We start from the raw sequence: 20,726 nt of genomic DNA on the forward strand, positions 1-20,726 counted from the left end.
ATTTTTTAATGTGCTTCATTTAGAGAAGATCAGATACACGCTTATAGGACAAGAAGATGCAAACTTTAAAATATGGAAAATGGTTATCACTTTACTGGATAAAATTAGATGCTCTGTACTCTATTTTACTGTCTGGATTACTTAATCGTGTACCACCATGCTGTTGTTTGTTGCATGTTCTTGTTAAACTGTGAAAACCAATAAAAATATATATAAAAAAAAGAAAAATACAAAAAAATATGTTAAAAACATGATTTTTATTGGTGTACGTCTTTAAAACACAAAGAAATCCACCAAAGCGACAATGTAGAGCAACAGAAATGGGGTTTTAGACACCATCAGACTGTCTTTAGCATTGTGGATTTGGTTGTATGCCTCTCTGTGAATACTTTCCTATTTGCATTATTGAAAGTTTGAAAGATGGTCTCTAAAGCAACCATTAATGCACCTTCTAAATTATTCTTAATATCACTTAATTACCTTATTTAATTTACCTTCCTCGAGAAAAATGGCGTTGCAATTAGCTGTAGGAAAGTCGTCTTGTGTAGATCTGAATGGTGACATGCACTACAACTCTATAAATCAATGTCTATCAGATGATTAATGCATATCTGTAGCTTTAAATGTCAAAATACTGCTGGACATCTGTCTTTACAGGGAATTAAATTCAAATACACATTTAGATTTTTATCTCCTTTGCTAAAAAAATAAAAATGATGTTTGCTCTGAATTCACTCGTTGCAATCTCTGTGTCAAATTTGAGTTGTTTGGATTGTCAATAGTGTGTGGGCTCCTTCCTTCCACGGGGTTGATGTGGTCTCTCTCTGTCTTTCGTGTGGCGGTGGACATGTCACCGAGTCGCTGACCTGCATGTCTGCCGTTTCAGCGAGTAAAAAAAAAAAAGAGGCCTCGGGGGGGTCTCCACCTTGTTTTCCTCATCCCCGCTTTCCTCTGAACCGATGCCAGGACAATAGAGAGAGAGCAGCAGCTGCGAAAGCTCAAAGCGTCTTTCAGTCCAGATTTCTGCAGCTCACCCACTTGCTGTGTTTTCTTTGAACCTACGCTTTCCTCCTTGCTGCAACTGCTCTAATGATCCGTGTCATTTCATCAATCTTTAACATGATGCATCCAATCACTGCCTTTAAAAAAAAAAAAAAGCCCTGACAGCTGTATAAAACCACGTCACGGAAATTCAAGTTACTCATCGCGTAGCTACTAAAATAACTGTTAGGTCGGATGCATTCTGTTCTCTTTATTATTAATGTCGCTGAGGTTTCTTAAATCAAAGACCCTTTGAGAAGACACGCACATACCCCTCTAGAGAACACTTTATCTAACCGACGTCACCTCTTTTTCCAGAATATATGTATAAATATCTGATTAAATTAAACAAAGTAGTCATAAATTTCAGTTTAAATGCCTCCCAGTAAAAAAAAAGAAGTTTCCATGCCCCAGAGTTGCATTTTGTTTAACCAGCGATAGAAACACAGTAGCAATAAACACAAAACGGTCTATTTGTAAAAAGAACACAAAAATATTTAGGTTCCGATACAATCAAACCTCAGAAAAAAAGAAAAAAAAATCATTCTCATACTTTTTTTTTAATCTTGAGCAAAAGGAAACTGAAATGAGCAGCTTTGTCCTCACTGTTTGTGTCTTTGCTGATGCATCTTAGGTGCATTCAACAACATGTGCAAACCGAATCTGACTGATGTGTGCGATCATTTCCTAGTTGGCAAACATTTACATGCACACTCCATCATTTGTGGCCAGTTTGGATTGGCTAGTTTCAGTGAGAACTGCATGAGAAAGAATTGTTTAACTGGGCACTCTGAAATGCAGGGAAGATGATTAAAAATTGCGTTGCCCTCATTTAACCTCCTCACTGGCTGCAGTGATTTCAGTTTTGCATCATGGTGTTTTTTTATTCTTGTTATTTCCAAAGTAGGACTTTGGATAGTTATGGAAGAAGCAGCAGCTTGTGCAAATATCACACATCTGAGGTTTTGACGAAAAGGCCACTGGGTCTATCGTACGGAGTGCGTCTCAATGTCTCGTCATCCAAAATTAATATGGAAAAATCACCGCAATTGTTGCCCTGTTCTGTATCACAACTGCCTTTTTCTCAGACCACAAAGTAACGATATTTAATTGAGCAGAACTAAAAGCATCCAGAAGTTTTCGGATCATCATTCACTTCTGGCACATTACATAAACATATACAGGCGTTTCCACAACTGTGAATCATCTTCAGTCAGTCAGTCAGAACGTTTTCTCCAAAAGGCTCCTGAAATCTGATGCAGGAACCACAAAGTGCCCCAGTTATCTTTGCTTTTTTTCCCTGCTTGTTTTACTGAGCATTCTGCCAAACTTTGGGTTTCTCCTGCAGATAAGACAGCTCCAATCATGCTTCACTCACAGACATGAAGTGTCAAACAGCAACGGGACCGCATTTTTTATGTTTGCTTGCAGCAGACGATTTTGCTGCTGAAAGTTTGATCTAGTTGACCATAAAGTTCCTTAAACTGCACACACTTAAAAAAAAAAAATATTAGACTACGCTAAATCTCAAAAAAAATTTTTGTCTAGTTTCTAGTTCAAACTAACTTATCGGTAAGTTTTTATTATGATGTAATGACTTCTTCTAAGACAAAAAAAACATCTTAAATGGCTTCTTGAGTGATTTTATTCCTGATCACATCTTATTTTGTAATTAAATTATTATTTTTTTTAAATAATTGTCGCTTTCAGTCAGTTTTTCAGCAATTAGGAGTGTCTCCACCCGGGTCAGACATACAGTCTCCACCCGGGCTAGACATGCCCATGTCAAAAACAAACATCTCCTTAAAAGATCATAAAGTGGGAAATTATTTTAATTTTTCTAAAAAATATTGATTGTTGCAGTGCTTTAGATGGGATATTCTTTCAGGAAAAAAAAATGCATGCATGTAAATGTGTATACTTAAGATACATAACATTTTACAGCAAAATACACTTATTTTAGGACATATTTCAAATTATCAGGGTAAAATATAAGAGTAAATTCTGTCCTAAAAGGACAGGACATCACAACTTACTTCAAGAAATCTTACCGAGACTATTTCTACTCTTCCCACTGGCAGATTCTTTCTGCTCACAACAAGGGAAGAGCATTTTGTGTGCTAGATGTTTTGAGGAGGGCTTTTTTCCCAGATAAATACGAAGATTGATATGAAAAAGGGAGATAACTTTCTGTGCAGGAAATTCCTATTTACATGAGAAGTGTCATGTATTAGCTTTCATTTACTGATATATTAAAGTTTACAGAGTGCACGAGTCAACGCGATGAACTCTTAAAATATTCTCTGCATGTTGCACAAACACTGATTACAAATGGAGGAAAAATGTCATAAATAAGCGCTTCTGTTGGAGTTAAAGTGGAAGTTTTCCCCCAAAAGGTTGACTTAGTTTCTCTTTTTTATAATGTGTCTGGTACAAATGCTTTGGTTATCTTTATCTCTCTTGATTTGTGGATTTTCTAATTGCTTCAGTCATTTTACTGTTTAGCCATAAAAACATTTTGTTTGCATAACTGACAGATTACAATCCCCCAGACGGACAGCTTTTCCGTTGTTCCGCCTAATATGTTACTTTTACCCCAAATAAAGGAAAACTAAAGTTTCAGTGTCTGCAGAATCCAGAGCTGAATTCTTAGAAAAGCTTACTGTTAGTTTATGCAAATGTGATTATGTGGTTTAGTGTCATGCAATCTCAATTTATTGAACATATTCTGCACAGATTTTCAAATGACACATGATGAGGAAGCATAATTGTTGCAATGAAAAGGATCCAAGTCATCCCTTGTAAGATCTTAAAGATCTATCTTAAAAGTAAATTAGCAATGTTCTTTACCTCTCCGTACATCCCCTCCGTGAATCAGCTTTTACCAATCCGCACATATGATTTAGCAGAGATTATTATGCCAGATGCCCTTCCTGACACAACCCTAGGCTTTTTCCGGGCTGGGGACTTGCTCAGGGAGACCCAGCTGGTGCCTAGAAGCTGACTTAGAACTGGTGCGGACCAGGAGAATTTGACTGTTTAACGAATGAAAACAAAGCATTGGGTTTACATGTTCTTTGCAAGGTTTATTCACACTTCTTCCGTGGTTTTAACGTGGTCATTAGTGATACATCTGTGAAAATTTCACATAAATGACCACAACTTTTTCCACATAAATTCACTTATGACCAATTTACATCTGTCCAATATACTCAAATCATACATAGACATCACTAAGCTATTCTGTTGCTGGGCATGTGCCAATAAACAGCTAGAAAAAGAAGAAGTATCATTGATTGTGTGGTGTGAACACCAAAGGGTAAAAGTGTGTCTAAAAACCTGTATTTGGTGCAATCTTGAACATTATTTTTTTTAATCTAAACAAGAAAAAGTTCAAGGAAGACAATACTTTTGTTGCATGTCTAAACTTCTTTTCCTTTCTTTGTGCTGGTTTATCTGTTTATGCTTCATGGTAATATGTTGCCAAAGTTAGGCGAAAATGTAAGAAAGGTGCTCCCCAAAATGATAAAACATTACAGTAAGCCGCACAACTAGAATGAAATGCTCTTGGTTTCCTCTTTCCTCGTGTGGTTTATTATTCTTTTCTCTGGCTTGCGTCTCTGCCAGCTTTACAACTCTCTCTCCAGTTAAAACCACTCGCCCTCCTTCAGGAGTTACATTCAAGAAAGAGTCTGCTCTCTGCCGAGTCCCTCATCTGCCATCTGCGCAGGAAAGGGGATGGAGGCTGAACGGCCAGAGCCAAACTCATCACCTGGAGTGAATGATTTCCAACTTCTTGCAGTCGTGGCAATGCCATCTTAAAAAAAAAGTCAGCGTTTGATGAAATGTTTGGCTTTCCGTATTTCTCTTGGCCAGGTTCCTGATGAGTGTCCCGTCTTATGCAGAGCAGTCTACCTGCTGCTTAGAGTCAGAGCACCAGAGCATTTCTTCCAATTAGTGTTTTGTTGAAATGCTCCATTTATAAAACGACGAAGGAGGGAAAATACCAATCAACACGTGAGGTTTAGTCCTTCTGTAGTCTATGACCAACACTTGCTTGCAATTACACTGCCGGTGCACAGAGGCCAGATCTGATTGGTCTGTTTGCTTTGCGCCGTCTTGGGACACCCTACTGTAATTAAGAGAGCTGCTTGGCCGATAGCTTCAGCAGTTCTGCCTCACTGTCAATATGTGTTGTTTTTATACACATTACTTAACTTTTAAAAATTAGAGTAGAGTGTAGTTTCTTACTATCGTCCAGCACCCCTCCCCCGTCACTGTCCTTCTGAGACCAGGCTGTATTTCCTGTTGGCAGCCCTCCCAGAGCCTGGAGAAATCACCGTCCATCCTGCCAACCTTCTTGTTTGCCTTGCAGGCTTTCTCTGCCAACAGGCCTGCTTGGCTCATGTTCTGGCTCCGATAAACAACAAAGAATGGGTCTAACGATGCTCTCAAAGCATGAGGGATACTTTCTCTTATAATTTGAGATTGTTGAAAAACTTTTCAACTAATTTAGATTACAGAATGTATTTTTTATGTTTGAAAGCTACAGAGCCCCTAAAGAGACATCAAAGTAAAAAGAAGAAGTTAACATTTTTTATTATAAAAAATAAAAAAATGTTCTGGCTACTATCTGGTGCGCACCAGATAGTAACGAGAAAACTATTTTTTCGTTTTTTCCCAAAGAAAAGATACTGTCTGGTGCGCACCAGATAGTAGCCAGAACATATTTTTTTAGAAAAAATAAAATTTCTGGTTACTGTTTGGTGTGCACCACTTAGTAACTTGAAACATTTTTCTTATTTTTTTTAGAAAAAAAATCATTCTGGATACTATCTGGCATGCACCAGATAGTATTTGGTGCACACCAGATAGTAACCATAATTAATTTAAAAAAAAAGGGTTCTGGTTACTATCTGGTGTGGACCAGATAGTAACAAGAACATTTTAATAAAAAATAAAAAAAAGTACTTCTGGTTACTATTGGTGCACACCAGTCAGTAATCAGAAACTTTTTTCTTTTTTTTAGAAAAAAAAATATGCTGGTTACTATCTGGCGTGCACCAAATAGTAGCCAGTTAGTTTCTGGTGCGCACCAGATTGTAACCAGAATTTCTTTTTTAAGAAAAAAAAATGTATCCAGGTTGCTATCTGGTGTGCACCAGTCAGTTACCAGAAACAATATCTTCTGTTTGTCCTGTGAAAAGACAGGAGCTAACGGCGCTAGCAGCTGTTGCTAAGGACTTTTCTGACCACCAGATCCAACCACAAAAGCAGATGCAAAGTTTTAAGCATAAAGCAAGCTGAAATATCACAAAGCAAATACAAAGCTATCACCAAAGAAGAGTAGACATTGAACTTTCATATTAAGGCGTGGGCCGGAAAATATCGACTTGGGGCCACAAAAGGCCAGATTGAGACCCCTGCTTTTGGGGCTCTGTAAATTTCAAGCTAAAAGCAGTTGTTTTTTTTGTTTTTTGTTTTTGCCTAGGTGACAGCGGTGGATGCAGACGGAGGCTCCTTCGGGTCGGTGACCTACTCCCTCGGCTCTGGCAGTAGCTTCGCTGTTTCCTCCCAGTTCACTATTGGCAAAGAGACCGGCCAGATCTGCACTAATGCTGTCCTAGACAGGGATCAAGGGCCAGACAGTTTCGACTTCGCCGTTACGGCAGTGGATGGGGTAAGTCATCAATTTTTAAAATCATGCTTAATATGAATCCACTGAGCCACGGTTTAATCCCATAAACACAGCCGCCACGGTTTTCCTACTGACAGAGAGAGGAAAGACTGAGCCAACTGTGCAAAGAAAGTGAACAGCCAAGTTAAAAAGTTTGAATTGCTCTCCATGGTAGGTAGACTTTCTCAACCATCCTGTTCACAGACTGCCAAAAAATACTTTAAGAATAAAAGGCTCAAAATAAAAGAAAATTACATTGGGCATGTTAAAGCAATCATATGGAGAAATGCCTCAACTGTCAGGCAGTAATATTTTAACAAGCTGGAGTGCTGCCTCCCTCCTTTTTTGCCACCTGGTCCAAATGAAAAGCCGGCACTGTATTCAGTGCAAATGAAAACCCTATGAAAGAGACTGGAGTTGCTGCAAGCCTCCTCACCCGACACAGGTCGTGACATATCGCTCTTTCTCGAGGGAAACTATCAATCTGTGCTCTTGAACAAACCTGCTGGGACCAGATTTTAAAGGCAATACATTGAAATTTTAACTGCTTTTTTACTTCCACCATTAATATGTTGTACTTGCGGCAATAACACGGCCTAAATCCTGCTTTCAGATGTTTTTTTTTTTTTTGTGTGTGGTCATAACTGTGTGAAGGCGTTTACAAAAGAGCCTTTTGTTTCCTCTTCAGGGTGGATTAAGTTCCGAAGCCTATGTGAGGGTAGATCTGGAGGACATAAACGACAATCGACCCGCCTTCTACCCACTCGGCTATGCTGTTACTTTGAGCACACAGAGCGCCCCTGGGACGTATGTCGCCAAGGTGACGGCCTATGACCCTGACCTTGGAGAGAATGGCAGAATCACGTATAAAACAGTACCTGGAGGAGCATCCCCGTACTTCACTCTCAACAAAGACACAGGTAGGCAAAGCATTGTTCTTGATTAGGGCTGCCACGATTAGTCGACTAATCGATGACTAATCGACTATTAAACAGTTGACGACTAATTTATTAGTCCATTAGTCTTTTTTTTATATTATAAGGAGTCAAAGTGTAGTAAAGTTGAAAGTTATAATGGCATTCTGCTCGCTTTTTGGGCTATTTTGATATTTAATAAGGTTTTTAGGCTATTTTGGAGTGTAGCTAATATTTTAGCTGCATACTAGCTATTTTGGCTACTTTAGGCTTTTGTTTTTTAAGATATTTTAGAGTTTAGCTAATATTTCAGTTACAGGCTAGCTGTTTTGGCTAACTTGAGCTTTTTTTAAGTGTTTTGGCTGTTTTGGAATTTAGCTACTATTTCAGCTGCGTGTTAGCTGTTTTAACTGACTTAGGATATTTTTCAATTTTTAAGGCTAATTTAGAGTTCAGCTAATAATTCGGCGATTAGCAACTGTTTTGGCTAATTTAGGCTTTTTTTTAGGCTATCGTGCCGTTTAGATTATTTAACAGCTACATGCTAGCTGTTTTGGCTAACAAAGACTTTTTTATTTTTTAGGTTAATTTGGCATTTAACTAATATTTTAGCTGGCTGTCAGGTTCAGTATTTTCAACTATCAATGTCAGCATCTTCAGCTATCAGCACTAGCATCTTCAGCGGCCAAATTCAGCTTACAGCACTCACACCAACATTATTGCAGATAATGCTAGTGTGAGTATATCTAGTTTTTAGTTAGTTTAAAGCCAATGATGTTTAGAATGTGTGTTTTACATCAACTTTGTGCATGACTCGATTAGTTGACTAATCGGTAAAAATAATCGGTGATTAGTAGCTTAATGAAATAATCGTTTGTGGCAGCACTATTCTTGATTGATAACTGTGATAGGAAAAACCAGAAAACTAAGTGATTTAAAATCCTTTTCTTAGGTGTCATCTCTCTGTCTCGGCCAATCTATGGGAAGGCCAACTCCGTCATTCCTATTGTAGTCTCTGCTCAAGATGGCGGCGGTCTGTTTGCCTTAGTCAATGCAAAGGTTAACATAAGCATAGTAGCAGGGATGGTTGCACCACCGGTCTTTGAGCAAACTCAATACCACTTCACCGTATCAGAAGACGCCCTGCGAGGGACCATTGTGGGCATCGTTCAGGCAAGCAGTAAAACAGGTGGGTACAGTGACAAAAGGATTAATTCACTATCCACATTTAAATGAGAACTATGCCAGAGGAAGTTTGAGTGCCAGAATGAAAATTTCATGAAAATGTTAAGGCTGCCAGTGATTTTGCTCTCCTTTTTGCCTTCTATCCCACTTTCCAGGCACTTCCAGAGACATTTTTTATGCAATCAGCTCTGGGGACCCTGCTGGGTATTTTACTGTCGACCGTGACACTGGAGCTCTAAGGACCAGTCTGCCCCTTAATCATGAATCTCAAGCGTCTCTTGATCTGGAGGTGCAGGCTCGCAGCGGCAATCCGCCGGTTTTCGGCCAGACCCGCGTCCACATCGACATCGTGGACGTCAATGACAACGCGCCTGTGTTTTTGCCCTCATCTTCAGAGTCCCTGCTGCTTCCAGAGCACACGGATATGGGCACAGTGGTGTATCGGGTCCAAGCTGAGGATAAAGACTCTGGAGTCAACGGAGAACTAAGCTTTGATCTTTCCTCTCCAGTCGGACTCCAGAAAGTCTTCAGCATAGAGCGTAATAGTGGAGAAATTCGATTGGTGGGGAGCCTGTGCTACGAAACTACTCCACGTTATGACCTCCAGGTGATCGCAAAGGACAGTGGAGTACCACAGCTGAGTGCCACTCTCATGCTGGTGGTTCACGTCCAAGCAGAAAACAACCAAGGACCAGTGTTTGATACCCTGAATTACCGCGTCGAGCTTAAAGAAGGAACACAAATGAACACACGTTTCCTACAAGTGAGAGCATTAAACAGAGAGATTCCAGGCTCAGGAATTCCTCTGACATATCACCTGCGTCCAGATGGAGATGCTGGAGCGTTTGGAATTGCATCTGACAGTGGCTGGCTGTTTGTGAAGAGCACTCTGGACAGAGAAGTGAAGGACATGTATCTGCTAACGGTGCTGGCCAGCATAGGTCATGGGCATTTAAGGAAGACGGGCAGCGCCACGGTGCGGATATCAGTGACGGACGAGAACGATAACTCACCTCGACTCACGCAGGAGAGGATATTCATGGCTGTGAGAGAGAACCTGCCGGCAGGAACAGGATTCGGCCACGTCCTGGCCACAGACAGAGACAGCGGTTCCAATGGACGCCTCAGCTACTCGTTCCTTCATCCTGACCGCCACTTCCAGATAAACACCCACACAGGTTAGTGAAAATAGTTAATGTCTGATTACCCAAAGTCCCACTCCGATCATTTTTTGATCTATTGTTAAAGCGTTCCCAGTGGTCTTTTAAATATGATTACATTGTTTTTAGCCTAAAACTGTCATTTTCTATGACATAGTTTCTGCAGAGCGGCAGGAGTTCATTAAAAATTCACCTCTGAGTTCAATGTTTGCACAGAGTAAGCCTTCACCTACGTCCCGTTATCTCTTTGTTTATGCTCTCTACCCCTAGCTTACAGCCCCTCAAAACCCCAACAAAACTGTTTGGCAAAATAGGAGCCATCCAGCCATTTAGTTTTGAGTCAGACGCCAGTTTGGACGAGGAAAACGAATGTCTACAAGTGGATGCATCAGAGTGGAGTGGAATAGGGAGCTTGTGGGTTGCTGTTGCAACAATAATAGATTTTATTTATTCGGCACCTTTTTCAGTACTTAGTGATAAAGGCACAAATCTACAAAAACACTGATGTTCAGTTAAAAATTTTAAAAGACTAATGAATCGCAGAAAGAGAAGGCTAGTATGAAAAGATGAGTTTTTAATGGAGTGATTTATGTGTCTCCATATTGCAAGCAAAAGTCACAGTTTTGAGATCGAAATTTTATAAATTGCAAAAAAATGTAAAGTAATAAGAATAAAACTTTATAATTTGCAAATAAAAAAATTTAATATTTGCTTTCAAAAATATTTTTGAGTTTGCAGCATAAACATTTTTAGATGCATTCTACCTCATCTCGCTTTTCCCCTATCTTTGATTATGGGTTCATAAGTTTCCGTGATGTTAGTGTCACCAAACAGCCTGTTGATTGGTCTAGACCAGGGGTCTGCATCCTGCGGCTCCGGAGCCACATATTGCTCTTTTACCCCTCAATTGTGGCCCTTTGTCAAAGTGACGTTGAAGAGAAGGACAGAATGCTTTCCAGGAGAGACCCAGGCTCTTAACTTGAGGTTCTGAATCACAACTACAAGCGTTTTCCAGGATTGATGCAATTTTAGGCTTAATTTTTTAAATATTTCTCCATCATCAGAAAAAGACAAAAAAAACATGATTTTCATCAGAGTGGGTCTTTGAAAACAATTATAAGGTTCAGTTTGGTTTAGCCGGTGTCTGGTTTAATCCACACTGACAAAGCTTTTTGCTAGTTAGAAAATACTATGGCTAAAGTTTTTCATTAAATCAAATATTTATTGTATTACTTGTGAAGACAAAAAAAAACACTGTTAAGTCAACTTTCAAAGTATAAAGAGAAACTTTATGTCTTCCTCGCTGTCATAAATAAGACAATTGACGTGACAGCAGCTCTGCTCCGATCTGGGCTCTAATTGCCTGTCGAAGCTTCAGGTGGAGGTTCTTTCTATGCTCTGAGATCTGTTTCTGGCTGTGATTATGAATCGCTGCGGCATCTGTAAGACCTCCAAATCCTTTTCTTGATGACTGGGAGTGTGTGTAAATGTGTGGATATGAATGCATAAATATGCACACCATGTGTGTCTCTTACTTGTGTTTCATTGATCAAAGTCTGCTGGCTGCTAAGTCTCTCATTAGTATTCTAGTGGACGAGTGTCCCTGCATAAACTCATTGCTGATCACTCCACAGGTGAAATCAGCACAAGGACGACTCTCGACAGGGAGCAACAGTCAAGCTACCAGCTGGCGGTGGTCGTACACGACGGAGGTTCACCGTCTCGTACCGCGACGGGGACACTCTTCATTACCGTCCTGGATGACAACGACAATGACCCTGCTTTCATTCACAGCCAGCCAGGGAAAACCATCGTCATACAGGTCTTCATTATGCAAGTCTGGGAGCACAAAATAACAATCTAGTCATTTTAGTAACATGGTTATGTGTGTTGGTTTTCCTGAAGGTGACAGAGGGTCAGTCTCCCGGGGTTTTGTTAGGAACACTGCAAGCTAGAGACCCTGATGAAGGAGAGAACGGCACCGTCTTCTACTCTTTGTCAGGTACTTCCTGCACAAGGAGAAAATCAAGTAATTTCTGTGTAAAATCACTGATAACACAATTGTTGCATGAATAGTAAATTCATTGAAATGATTCTCTTTATTTTTGTCTTTTGTTAAAAAAAATACATAAAGCTTCTTTTTACTGCCTTAAAAAGTACAATTTTTTGAAGAGAAGTGTACTAATTGTTATCCCATGCTGATAAAGTGCAGAAAAGAGATACATTGATATGCCATCCATGTATCCGTCTGTCTAACTGTCCATGCATCTATCACCCATCCATTCATCCATCTGTCTATCAATCCATTCATACTTCTGTCTATCTACCCATCCATCCATCATCCACCCACCAATCCATTTATTCAACCATTCATCCACCCACCCACTCATTTACCCAACTGTCCGTCCATCCACCCATTCATGCATTCATTCATCCATTAGTCCATTTATCTATCTATTATCAAACCATCCATCAATTTATCCATCTCTCCATCTATCCACTCATCCATCCATCTATTTACCCATCAATTCACTAATCCATGCATTTATTATCTATCCACCCATCCATCCATCCATCCACCCATTCATTCATCTATCCATCTGTTCATTTATCCATTTATTATCCATCCATCCACTCATTCATCCATCCATCCACTCATTCATTCATTTGATCATCCAGCAATCAATCTATCCATTATTCATTTAAATCATTCATTCATTCTTTCAAATATCCATCCACTCATCCATTCATTAATTTATTCCTCTACCCATCCATCCATTCACTCATCCATTCATTCATCTATCCATCCACTCACTATCCATCTGTTATCCATCCATCCATCTATCCAACCACTCATTTATTTATTTTTTCATTCATTCATTCATTTAATCATCTAGCAATTAATCTATCTATTATTCATTTGATTCATTAATTCATTCATCCATCCACTCATCCATCCATCCATTCATTCATTCATTCATTCGATCATCTAGCAATTAATCTATCGATCTATTATTCATTTAAATCATTCATTCATTAATTTATTCATCCATCAATCCACTCATCCATTCATTCACTCATCCATTCATTCATCTATCCATCCACTCACTATCCATTCATCCATCCATCCACTCATCCATTCATTCACTCATCCATTCATTCATCTATCCATCCACTCACTATCCATTCATCCATCCAACCACTCATTCGTTCATTCATTCATTCATTCATTCATTCATTCATTCATTCATTCATTCATTCATTCATTCATTCATTCATTCATCTAGCAATTAATCTATTATTCATTTGATTCATTCATTCATCCATCCAACCACTCATTTATTCATTCATTCATTCAATCATCTAGCAATTAATCTATTATTCATTTGATTCATTCATTCCTTCATCCATCCATCCACTCATCCACCCATTCATTCATTTATTCATCCCTCCATCCACTCACCCATTCATCCATCTGTCCATCCACTCATTCATTCATTGATCCATGCATCCATTCATCCACCCCTCTATTCATTTATCTATCCACCTACTCAACTACCTGTTTATCTATCCACCCACTCATCCATCCATCTGTTTTAATTATTCATAAAAAGAAAAGTTTACAAAAGTAACATGCTTGTGGCTTGTGGGTTTGTCAGAATGTTGCTAAATACTTAAAGAAGTTTTTTTTTTTTTAAACTTCTACTTAATTTGTCCACTGTTGACATTCTGGTCTCCCCCAGGTCCCAGAGCAGAGCGTTTCTCCTTAAACGCAATCACCGGCGAGCTGCGTTCCTCATCCCCCTTCAGCTACTCGGAAAGAGCCGAATACTCTCTGATGGTGACAGCCACTGACAGAGGACTGCCCCCTCGCAGCGCCTCCTGCTCCCTCGCCATTCAGGTCAGACTCCCACTGGAGCGCAGCCAGCACAAACACGTTTACTATACACCTATTTAATATCAAAGAATAGACTGCGGGCTCAGAGGATCCATGTCTCTGGGCCCCTCAGACTAGCTGCCGACATATCACCCTCACTTCTGACAAGGTACCCTCCCATCCCCTCTACTTTCTTCCCTTGTGAATTTTTAAAAGGGAAATTTTTATCTGACATAGAAAAGTGGGTCTGAATCAAATACTCCCAGCTGGCTTATGATGAGGGCCAGCTGTAGACTGCTCTGATCAGGGTCATACTCAGTGACTTTTTTATACAGTAGCCTTCATACAGAGAGCAGGCAGGCTTTACTTGGATTCAACATAGAAAAGTATGCCTCTGATGGTGATTAAACTTAATATTTAATATAGAACAGATATGAATATAGTCAAAGACTTCTGGAGGGAATACAGATTTACAGGGTTCAGGCAAATAAAACTGGCATATAAACAGCCGCTGCAAGTGCTTGTTCAATTCCCCTGCCTTCTAAAGCCACAAAAAAGAAAGTCATAATGATAAGTTAATTGGATTTACCATTGCAGTGTTGTTCTTGCTGGCTGACGCACTTATGTAATTTCCCTTTAATCATGTCTAATCATCTCAATAATTGGATTTGAATATATCAATTTATTTTTGGAGCACTTCTTTTCTTTCTAATGTGAAAGCAATTACAGATTGTCAACAACTTTTTTTTAGCCTTATTTTGCTATAAAGGTCATGCTCCAAAACAATCATTTTACTGAAAACTTGATCACACTTCCGACTGATCTTTCCTTTTTTCCTGTTGTGCATTTTAATGCAATGTTCCATATTTTGGAGAATGTTAAATTTTTGTCAAAGAAAGTGTGCTTCATAAAAACACTTTCCTCATTTCCTCCTTATTATCTTCCTTTTATCGTCTATTATTTTCCTGGCATCTACAAGACAACAGATTTAGTGTGATTAATGTTGGCAGGGTTATTATTTAAGCCAATAAAAGCGTTTTGTGACAGGTTTCATTTAATACCAGTGAACACACGCAGCACAAATGAGACAAGAAACAAAACTGGTTTCAGGATTTGTTTTTTTCAAATGTTAATTTAAAAAATCATAAAATCAGGTTGTCACCCGTTTTTTCATTGTCTTGCAGGTTCTTAGCATCAACAGACCTCCAACAGAGTCTACGTCTCATTCACTATCTTTCAACTCTGTGGAGGAGACGAGTCCAGGCTCCATCATTGGCTCCGTTTGCCTCCATGACAGAGGAGGCTTGGAGGAGGGCAAGGTGACCTACACAGTCGTGGGAGGTACAGACCGGGACGGGACTTTTGTTGTGGATCGTCTGACTGGCGATGTCTACTTAGCTCATCCTCTCGACTATGAGCAAGAAGTTCGCTACAACCTTGAAATCGAGGTGGATGACTTCTCCCTGGTTCCTCCCAGTAGCAGCCTGGTCCACTTGGACATTCTCATTGAGGACAACAACGATCACACCCCCGAGTTTGCAGAGGATCCCATCACCATAGTGATATCAGAGAACATGGAGGCCGGCTCCTCCGTCTATACTTTCCAGGCTACAGATAGAGACGGCAGCGGGGCAAACAGTGCAATAAAGTACTCCATTCTTCACCAATCTCCCAGCACCCCCGGCCTATTGACCCTTGACCCCGTCACTGGTATTCTTTCCTTGGGTCGTAAACTGGACTACGAGACCACCTCCACATTGGTTCTGGTTGTAAAGGCGACAGATTCTGCAGTAGATGTGAGCCAGAGGCGCTGGAGTTCTGTGACAGCCAGCGTGTATGTAACCGACGAGAACGACAACACGCCGGTCTTCATGTCCCCCACAGCCGTTAGCGTGATGGAGGACCAGACGATGGGCTTTGTGGTGCTTTTTGTCATCGCCAGAGATGCAGACCAAGGGGAGAATGGCAGAGTGACTTACAGAATCCAGTCAGGCAACACAAGAGGGACATTCAGCCTCAACCCCAACACAGGTAAGTCAAGCGGAAAACTTTTACAGTCAATTTAACAGGGTTCACCTTTGACTGCAGTCACACATTCCAAAATGCCACCACACAGTGACCTAAACGCAAGTTTTTCAGCTAATTTTGCTGGTGGCCACATGGCAGCATCTGTAATTGGGTGGTGGCAGTTGCTTTTTTTCACACCTTCGCGGTGGTTGCAGAGGTTTTAAGAAAAAGTTTACATTTTTCAGAGGATTTTCCTCTAAAAGTCAAGAGGAACTGGTGGCAGACAAGATGGCGGCTGAAAATCATTAGAGAAATTGTCTAACATCATTAACCAGAAGCAGAAATTCCACAAGATTTCAGAGTTTCATTAAAACTTTTTGAGTGTTCAGGATTAGCTTAAAATGTGACTTAAAAAGAGGGTAATCGCTTTATTAAGGATATTAAAAATTTAACTTCAGATTTGCAAAACTGTTTAGACTGTTACATTGTAGCTTTAGGTCCAGACCGGTGTTAATGTTTGATCACAGTTAGCTTCAGCCTTTTATGCGATCAGCGTCACAGAGAAAACCGGCTTTGCACAGATATAAAATCACTTCACATCACTAACGTGTTGCATATGGGTGAAAAGCTTCTTAAAGTGTTGCTTACCAGCACAAAACTGCTTTTCTCTGCAGATCAGCTAATTCACAATGATCGCGTGGAGTTGCGGTATGTCAAAGAGCGTTGTAGATTTTGACAGCAACTCTGATTGGACAATGCGCAAATGTCTCCTGACGGCGTCCATCCATATCAAGTGCCACCAGTCGTCCGGTAGACCGGGGTATATAAAAAGCGGGCCAATCTGCACGCCTGACGGCCGCTTGACTACCACCGTCTACATTTATGACCACGGCAACGATCATGAAAAAAATCAGGCGGTGACATAAAATCTTGAAGAGCCTGCCGACTTCTCCCCATCGCTTGGTGGCAGTTGTATTTTTGACCACAGCATTTCACACTTTTTTTTTTTTCTTTTTAACAATGCAATGAGTTCTGTATCCTGATTGGCTGTAGACCTTTGTCAATCAACCTCCTCTGTGCCGCGTCCCTGTTTAGCTTGATAAATTTACATAAACCTCCAATTGTTTGAAGATCTTAAGTCTCATTCTAAAATATTTGACTTCTTTATTTCTATGAAGGATTGAACTTTGAAAGTTTAAACAAGAAAAAAAGGAAAAAGTGTAACAATTATTTCATGTAAGAAAAGTCTATGAAGTGTTTAGTGAGAAGTTTTACAACCTGAAACATCTATAATTGTGAAAAAAAACGATAACTGTGGACTTCACCTTGCAGGTTATTTTTAGAATACAATCCTGTAATAAACAAGGGACCACAAGCAGGGTAGCAGGTTTCTTTCTTGCATTTTAAAATGAATTAAACACAGACTTTTCCTTCCAGAGCTCCACTAACGATTTATTTCTCAGACCAACAAGCAGAAATCTTGAAGCACTGCAGCTTCCAAAAAACATGGTGCAGACTGATTAACAGCACAGTTTTCTTTTCAATTCTACAAAGAGCTAGCAGAAGAGGCTTACAAAACAAAAAAAGGACCCAAAAATATGATATCCTATCCAAAAATCTTCAGATTTACAGAAAGTAAAGAGGTCAAAACAATAAATAGCATTCAAATAAAAAATGTCCTTGCTTTGCTGCCAAAATAAAACACAAAATGAATTTTAGCCAATAAAACTGCTATCTTTTTACAGTTTTGTTAAAGTTAATCACGAGTCATCGTTTCTGAGAATTTTAGTTTATTGCAACAAAAACCATAATTAGCCCAACTGTAGAAAATATCCTGATAAACATTTGGGATGTGTGCACAAATCTTGTTTTTCCTGATGACAAATCTGGAAGGACAATGTCAAAAGAAAAGCTAAAGAAGTCTTTTTTGTTGTCCCCTTAATTTAACAAGAATCTTTTCTAAATAAGGTACTTTTTTCTCTTAGTACTTTTGCATTTTGTTTGAAAAGAGGGGTGTTAACATTAAATATTTGCAACATTCAATAAATTTAGGGGTATTATGCTATGTACACATCAGGCATGTGATGCGCTGAACGTAGGTTCTTGAATATACGTTTTCACATACGTTGTTCACACTGCTATCTCTCTCCGATACTAGCGCGTTCAATGGCAATACGTTTTAAAGTCCGAAAATTGACTTAAAACTGCCTTGCTGAGGCAGTTTAAAGCGCTGAACCGTTGACTGTAAATGAGAACTGGACTGAGTAACCCCTCCCCCCTCACGTTCCAATCAGGAAGTACCCAGTGGTCCCCAAAAATGTAAATCCCATAGAGTTCTATTGAGAAATAAACAGGTGTTACTCAGTTACTCTGATACATTTTTTAACATGTTCTTGCTAATCTTAATATTTTTTTCATATTTTTTTCTGTAGCGCAAGTTATTTAAGTTATAAACTGGCCAATCAGATAGTTCAATAAAATAAACAAATGTTGAAAGTGTTTGAGAGTGCGGTTTCAATAGAAATGTAGACTCTGACCAGCTCGGACTAACACCTGCTTACTGACCATGTCTGGTCCCAACATGGCGACGGCTGTATTGCAGGAAAATGGTGACTAAATTGGCTTCATTTGGTTGGAACCAGAAGCAAGTCATTTTCTATGGGTGACGTCACACTCGCTGTGTCCAGTTCTCTTATACAATCAATGGGTGGAACGTAGGGTTTTAGCAAGGTAGCCTAAAACAACTGTCGTTATGGATTACAAGCTTTTTTCTCGAATAGTCCACCTACTACCAGGTATCTCTCAGTCGGATGCTAGACAGCAGTGTGCCAAATATACACACATGTAACAGAATCTGCAAGCACACGTGCACACGCAACAACCCATCATCTGTTATTGTGGATCTATTCCCATGAAAGACCAAAGAACCTCCTGCTCAGGCTTCTGGTAATCATTAGAGACGGGATCAGTTGCACATGCTTGTGTGTGTACGCACGTCTGTAAGTGTGTTTGTGCATAAGCAGACACAAGCGCACTCGTGTATTTGTGAGCTTGCATTAGCCTGTCACCTAGTCAACACTGACCTTTGGCTGTTTGATCCTGTGGGTTATGTTATGGTGTCGGAGACACGTGCTGACGTTTGCTCGCCTTCCCTTCACGTCCCAAACAAGACAAAGGGATGGGGTCCGTCGTGTGTGTCGCTTCTGAACTCATCTTGAAGTGTTTTCGTCCACATTGGCTTCTTGTTAAAATGACAGAGCTCATTCTCTGTGCACCTGGTCTGCTCCTGTTTTGGGGTCAAAGACTGAAGACCTGCGAAGAAGTCGCTTTCATTACAGTGAACAGTCAAGCTATTGTTAGTCGTGTGTGTAGTCATACAGGACAGCTCATTTTTGTCAAGCAATGTTAGAAATGTGGTCAGTAATTATATAGAAACCTTCTAGATGCAGGTCTCTACAAAAGACCAACATTCAGAGATAAACTCATTAAGATCTGATAAATAGCTTCAAAGTGAGTTATCTGAGCAACCTCTGCCACCCCTCAGCTTGTGGTCCGAAGGGCTGGCGCCACAGCCCCACGCACGCTTTAGATGTTGCAAATAAGACCATCCAAAACAAAAATATTTTCCAGTATCTCACTGTCTGTTCTTTCTTAATACCCATATGTTGACCAAGGACATAGCAGGATCATAGAGGGGATCAATTTAAGGTGAAAAACATCCAAGCTTTAAACTTCTACCAGATTACAGCTTAAGGGCAAGTTATGTCAGTTCTAGAAGGACACGAAAAAGCGTGTACAAAGAAGTTAAAAGCAAAACAGAGCCGGCCGGCCCTTTCTTTCACAGTTGCATTTCATTTCGGAGCATGAAACTGAAATTGAATCAATGGAAGTTCTGCTCTCTTAGGGCACGGTTATAAAAAGGCTGGAGTGCCTTTAATTCCTACAGAGCACGGAAGGCCTGGCTGTTGCGTGTCAAGAGTATGTGTTTACTGCTTCTCTCTCAATGACTGCGGCGTTCTCCAGTGGAAAATCTCGTAAACTGTGGCCACACCATTTAAACTGCTGCTGCAGCGGTGGTGGTAGCGCTCAGGTAGGGAGAGCCGTACGTGTGGAGGGTGTTAGCTTTGATTTGGTCCTCACACGGAAACTACTAGGGAGACACTTTTTTTTTTTGTCTTGAGACCGCCTTGTCCCGTTTAACCGCTGACTCATTTCTTCATAGGCTCTCTATCCATTTGCAAGGGTCTGGATCGCGAGGAGCAAGACATCTTCAACCTCACCATAGTCGCAGAGGATCATGGGATACCCCAACACTCGTCCAGTCAGCTGCTGCGGATCCACGTCATCGATGTGAATGATGAGACTCCGTTGTTTGAAGAGGCCCAGTATGAAGCCCAAATCTACGAGAATCAGCCTGCAGGAACAAGCGTTTTGACGGTGTCTGCCTCAGACTCAGACCAAGGTTAAGACAAAATGTTTTGTGATCAACACTTTTGCTGTGATTAGCAGAAAACATACATGATCCTAAACGCTAAACGATCACTTGAAATCTCAAGAATCAGGTTGCATTTTAGTACGGATATCAAAAAATACTTTACTTGCCAAATAATTAATTACACATAAATTAGAAGGGGCGGAGCTACGGGGAAGCAAAAGGAGGTAGGTGCCCTCTAGTAAAAGCTTTGTCCCACACTTGCCTTCCCCAGTTGATCGTGTTAACGGTTAAAAACGTCACAGCTCATTTGTGTTTTAAGCATCACCGGCGACGCCTCAGATGTTAAAGGGTTAACCGCATTATGGTTTTTTTTGGTACAAGTCATTTTTCACCAAAAGTGGCCTATTTATTACATAGTGCAATGTGTTGT

The 20,726-nt window shown here is 40.1% G+C and overlaps 1 protein-coding gene across 1 annotated transcript in view; it reads left to right on the plus strand.

Moving 5' to 3' along the window:
* The window catches only part of LOC112149171 (protocadherin-16), a 118,428-nt gene that overhangs the window by 82,991 nt on the left and 14,711 nt on the right, over window positions 1-20,726 (plus strand). The window contains exons 3-11 of the mRNA XM_024276678.2: window positions 6,533-6,721; window positions 7,407-7,638; window positions 8,585-8,821; window positions 8,973-9,995; window positions 11,612-11,799; window positions 11,883-11,979; window positions 13,721-13,878; window positions 15,039-15,885; window positions 20,084-20,323. Of these exons, the coding sequence (XP_024132446.1) occupies window positions 6,533-6,721; window positions 7,407-7,638; window positions 8,585-8,821; window positions 8,973-9,995; window positions 11,612-11,799; window positions 11,883-11,979; window positions 13,721-13,878; window positions 15,039-15,885; window positions 20,084-20,323 (3,211 nt within the window). The remainder of the gene's footprint in view (window positions 1-6,532; window positions 6,722-7,406; window positions 7,639-8,584; window positions 8,822-8,972; window positions 9,996-11,611; window positions 11,800-11,882; window positions 11,980-13,720; window positions 13,879-15,038; window positions 15,886-20,083; window positions 20,324-20,726) is intronic.

Source organism: Oryzias melastigma, linkage group LG13, assembly GCF_002922805.2.
Source record: "Oryzias melastigma strain HK-1 linkage group LG13, ASM292280v2, whole genome shotgun sequence".
NCBI lineage: Eukaryota > Metazoa > Chordata > Actinopteri > Beloniformes > Adrianichthyidae > Oryzias > Oryzias melastigma.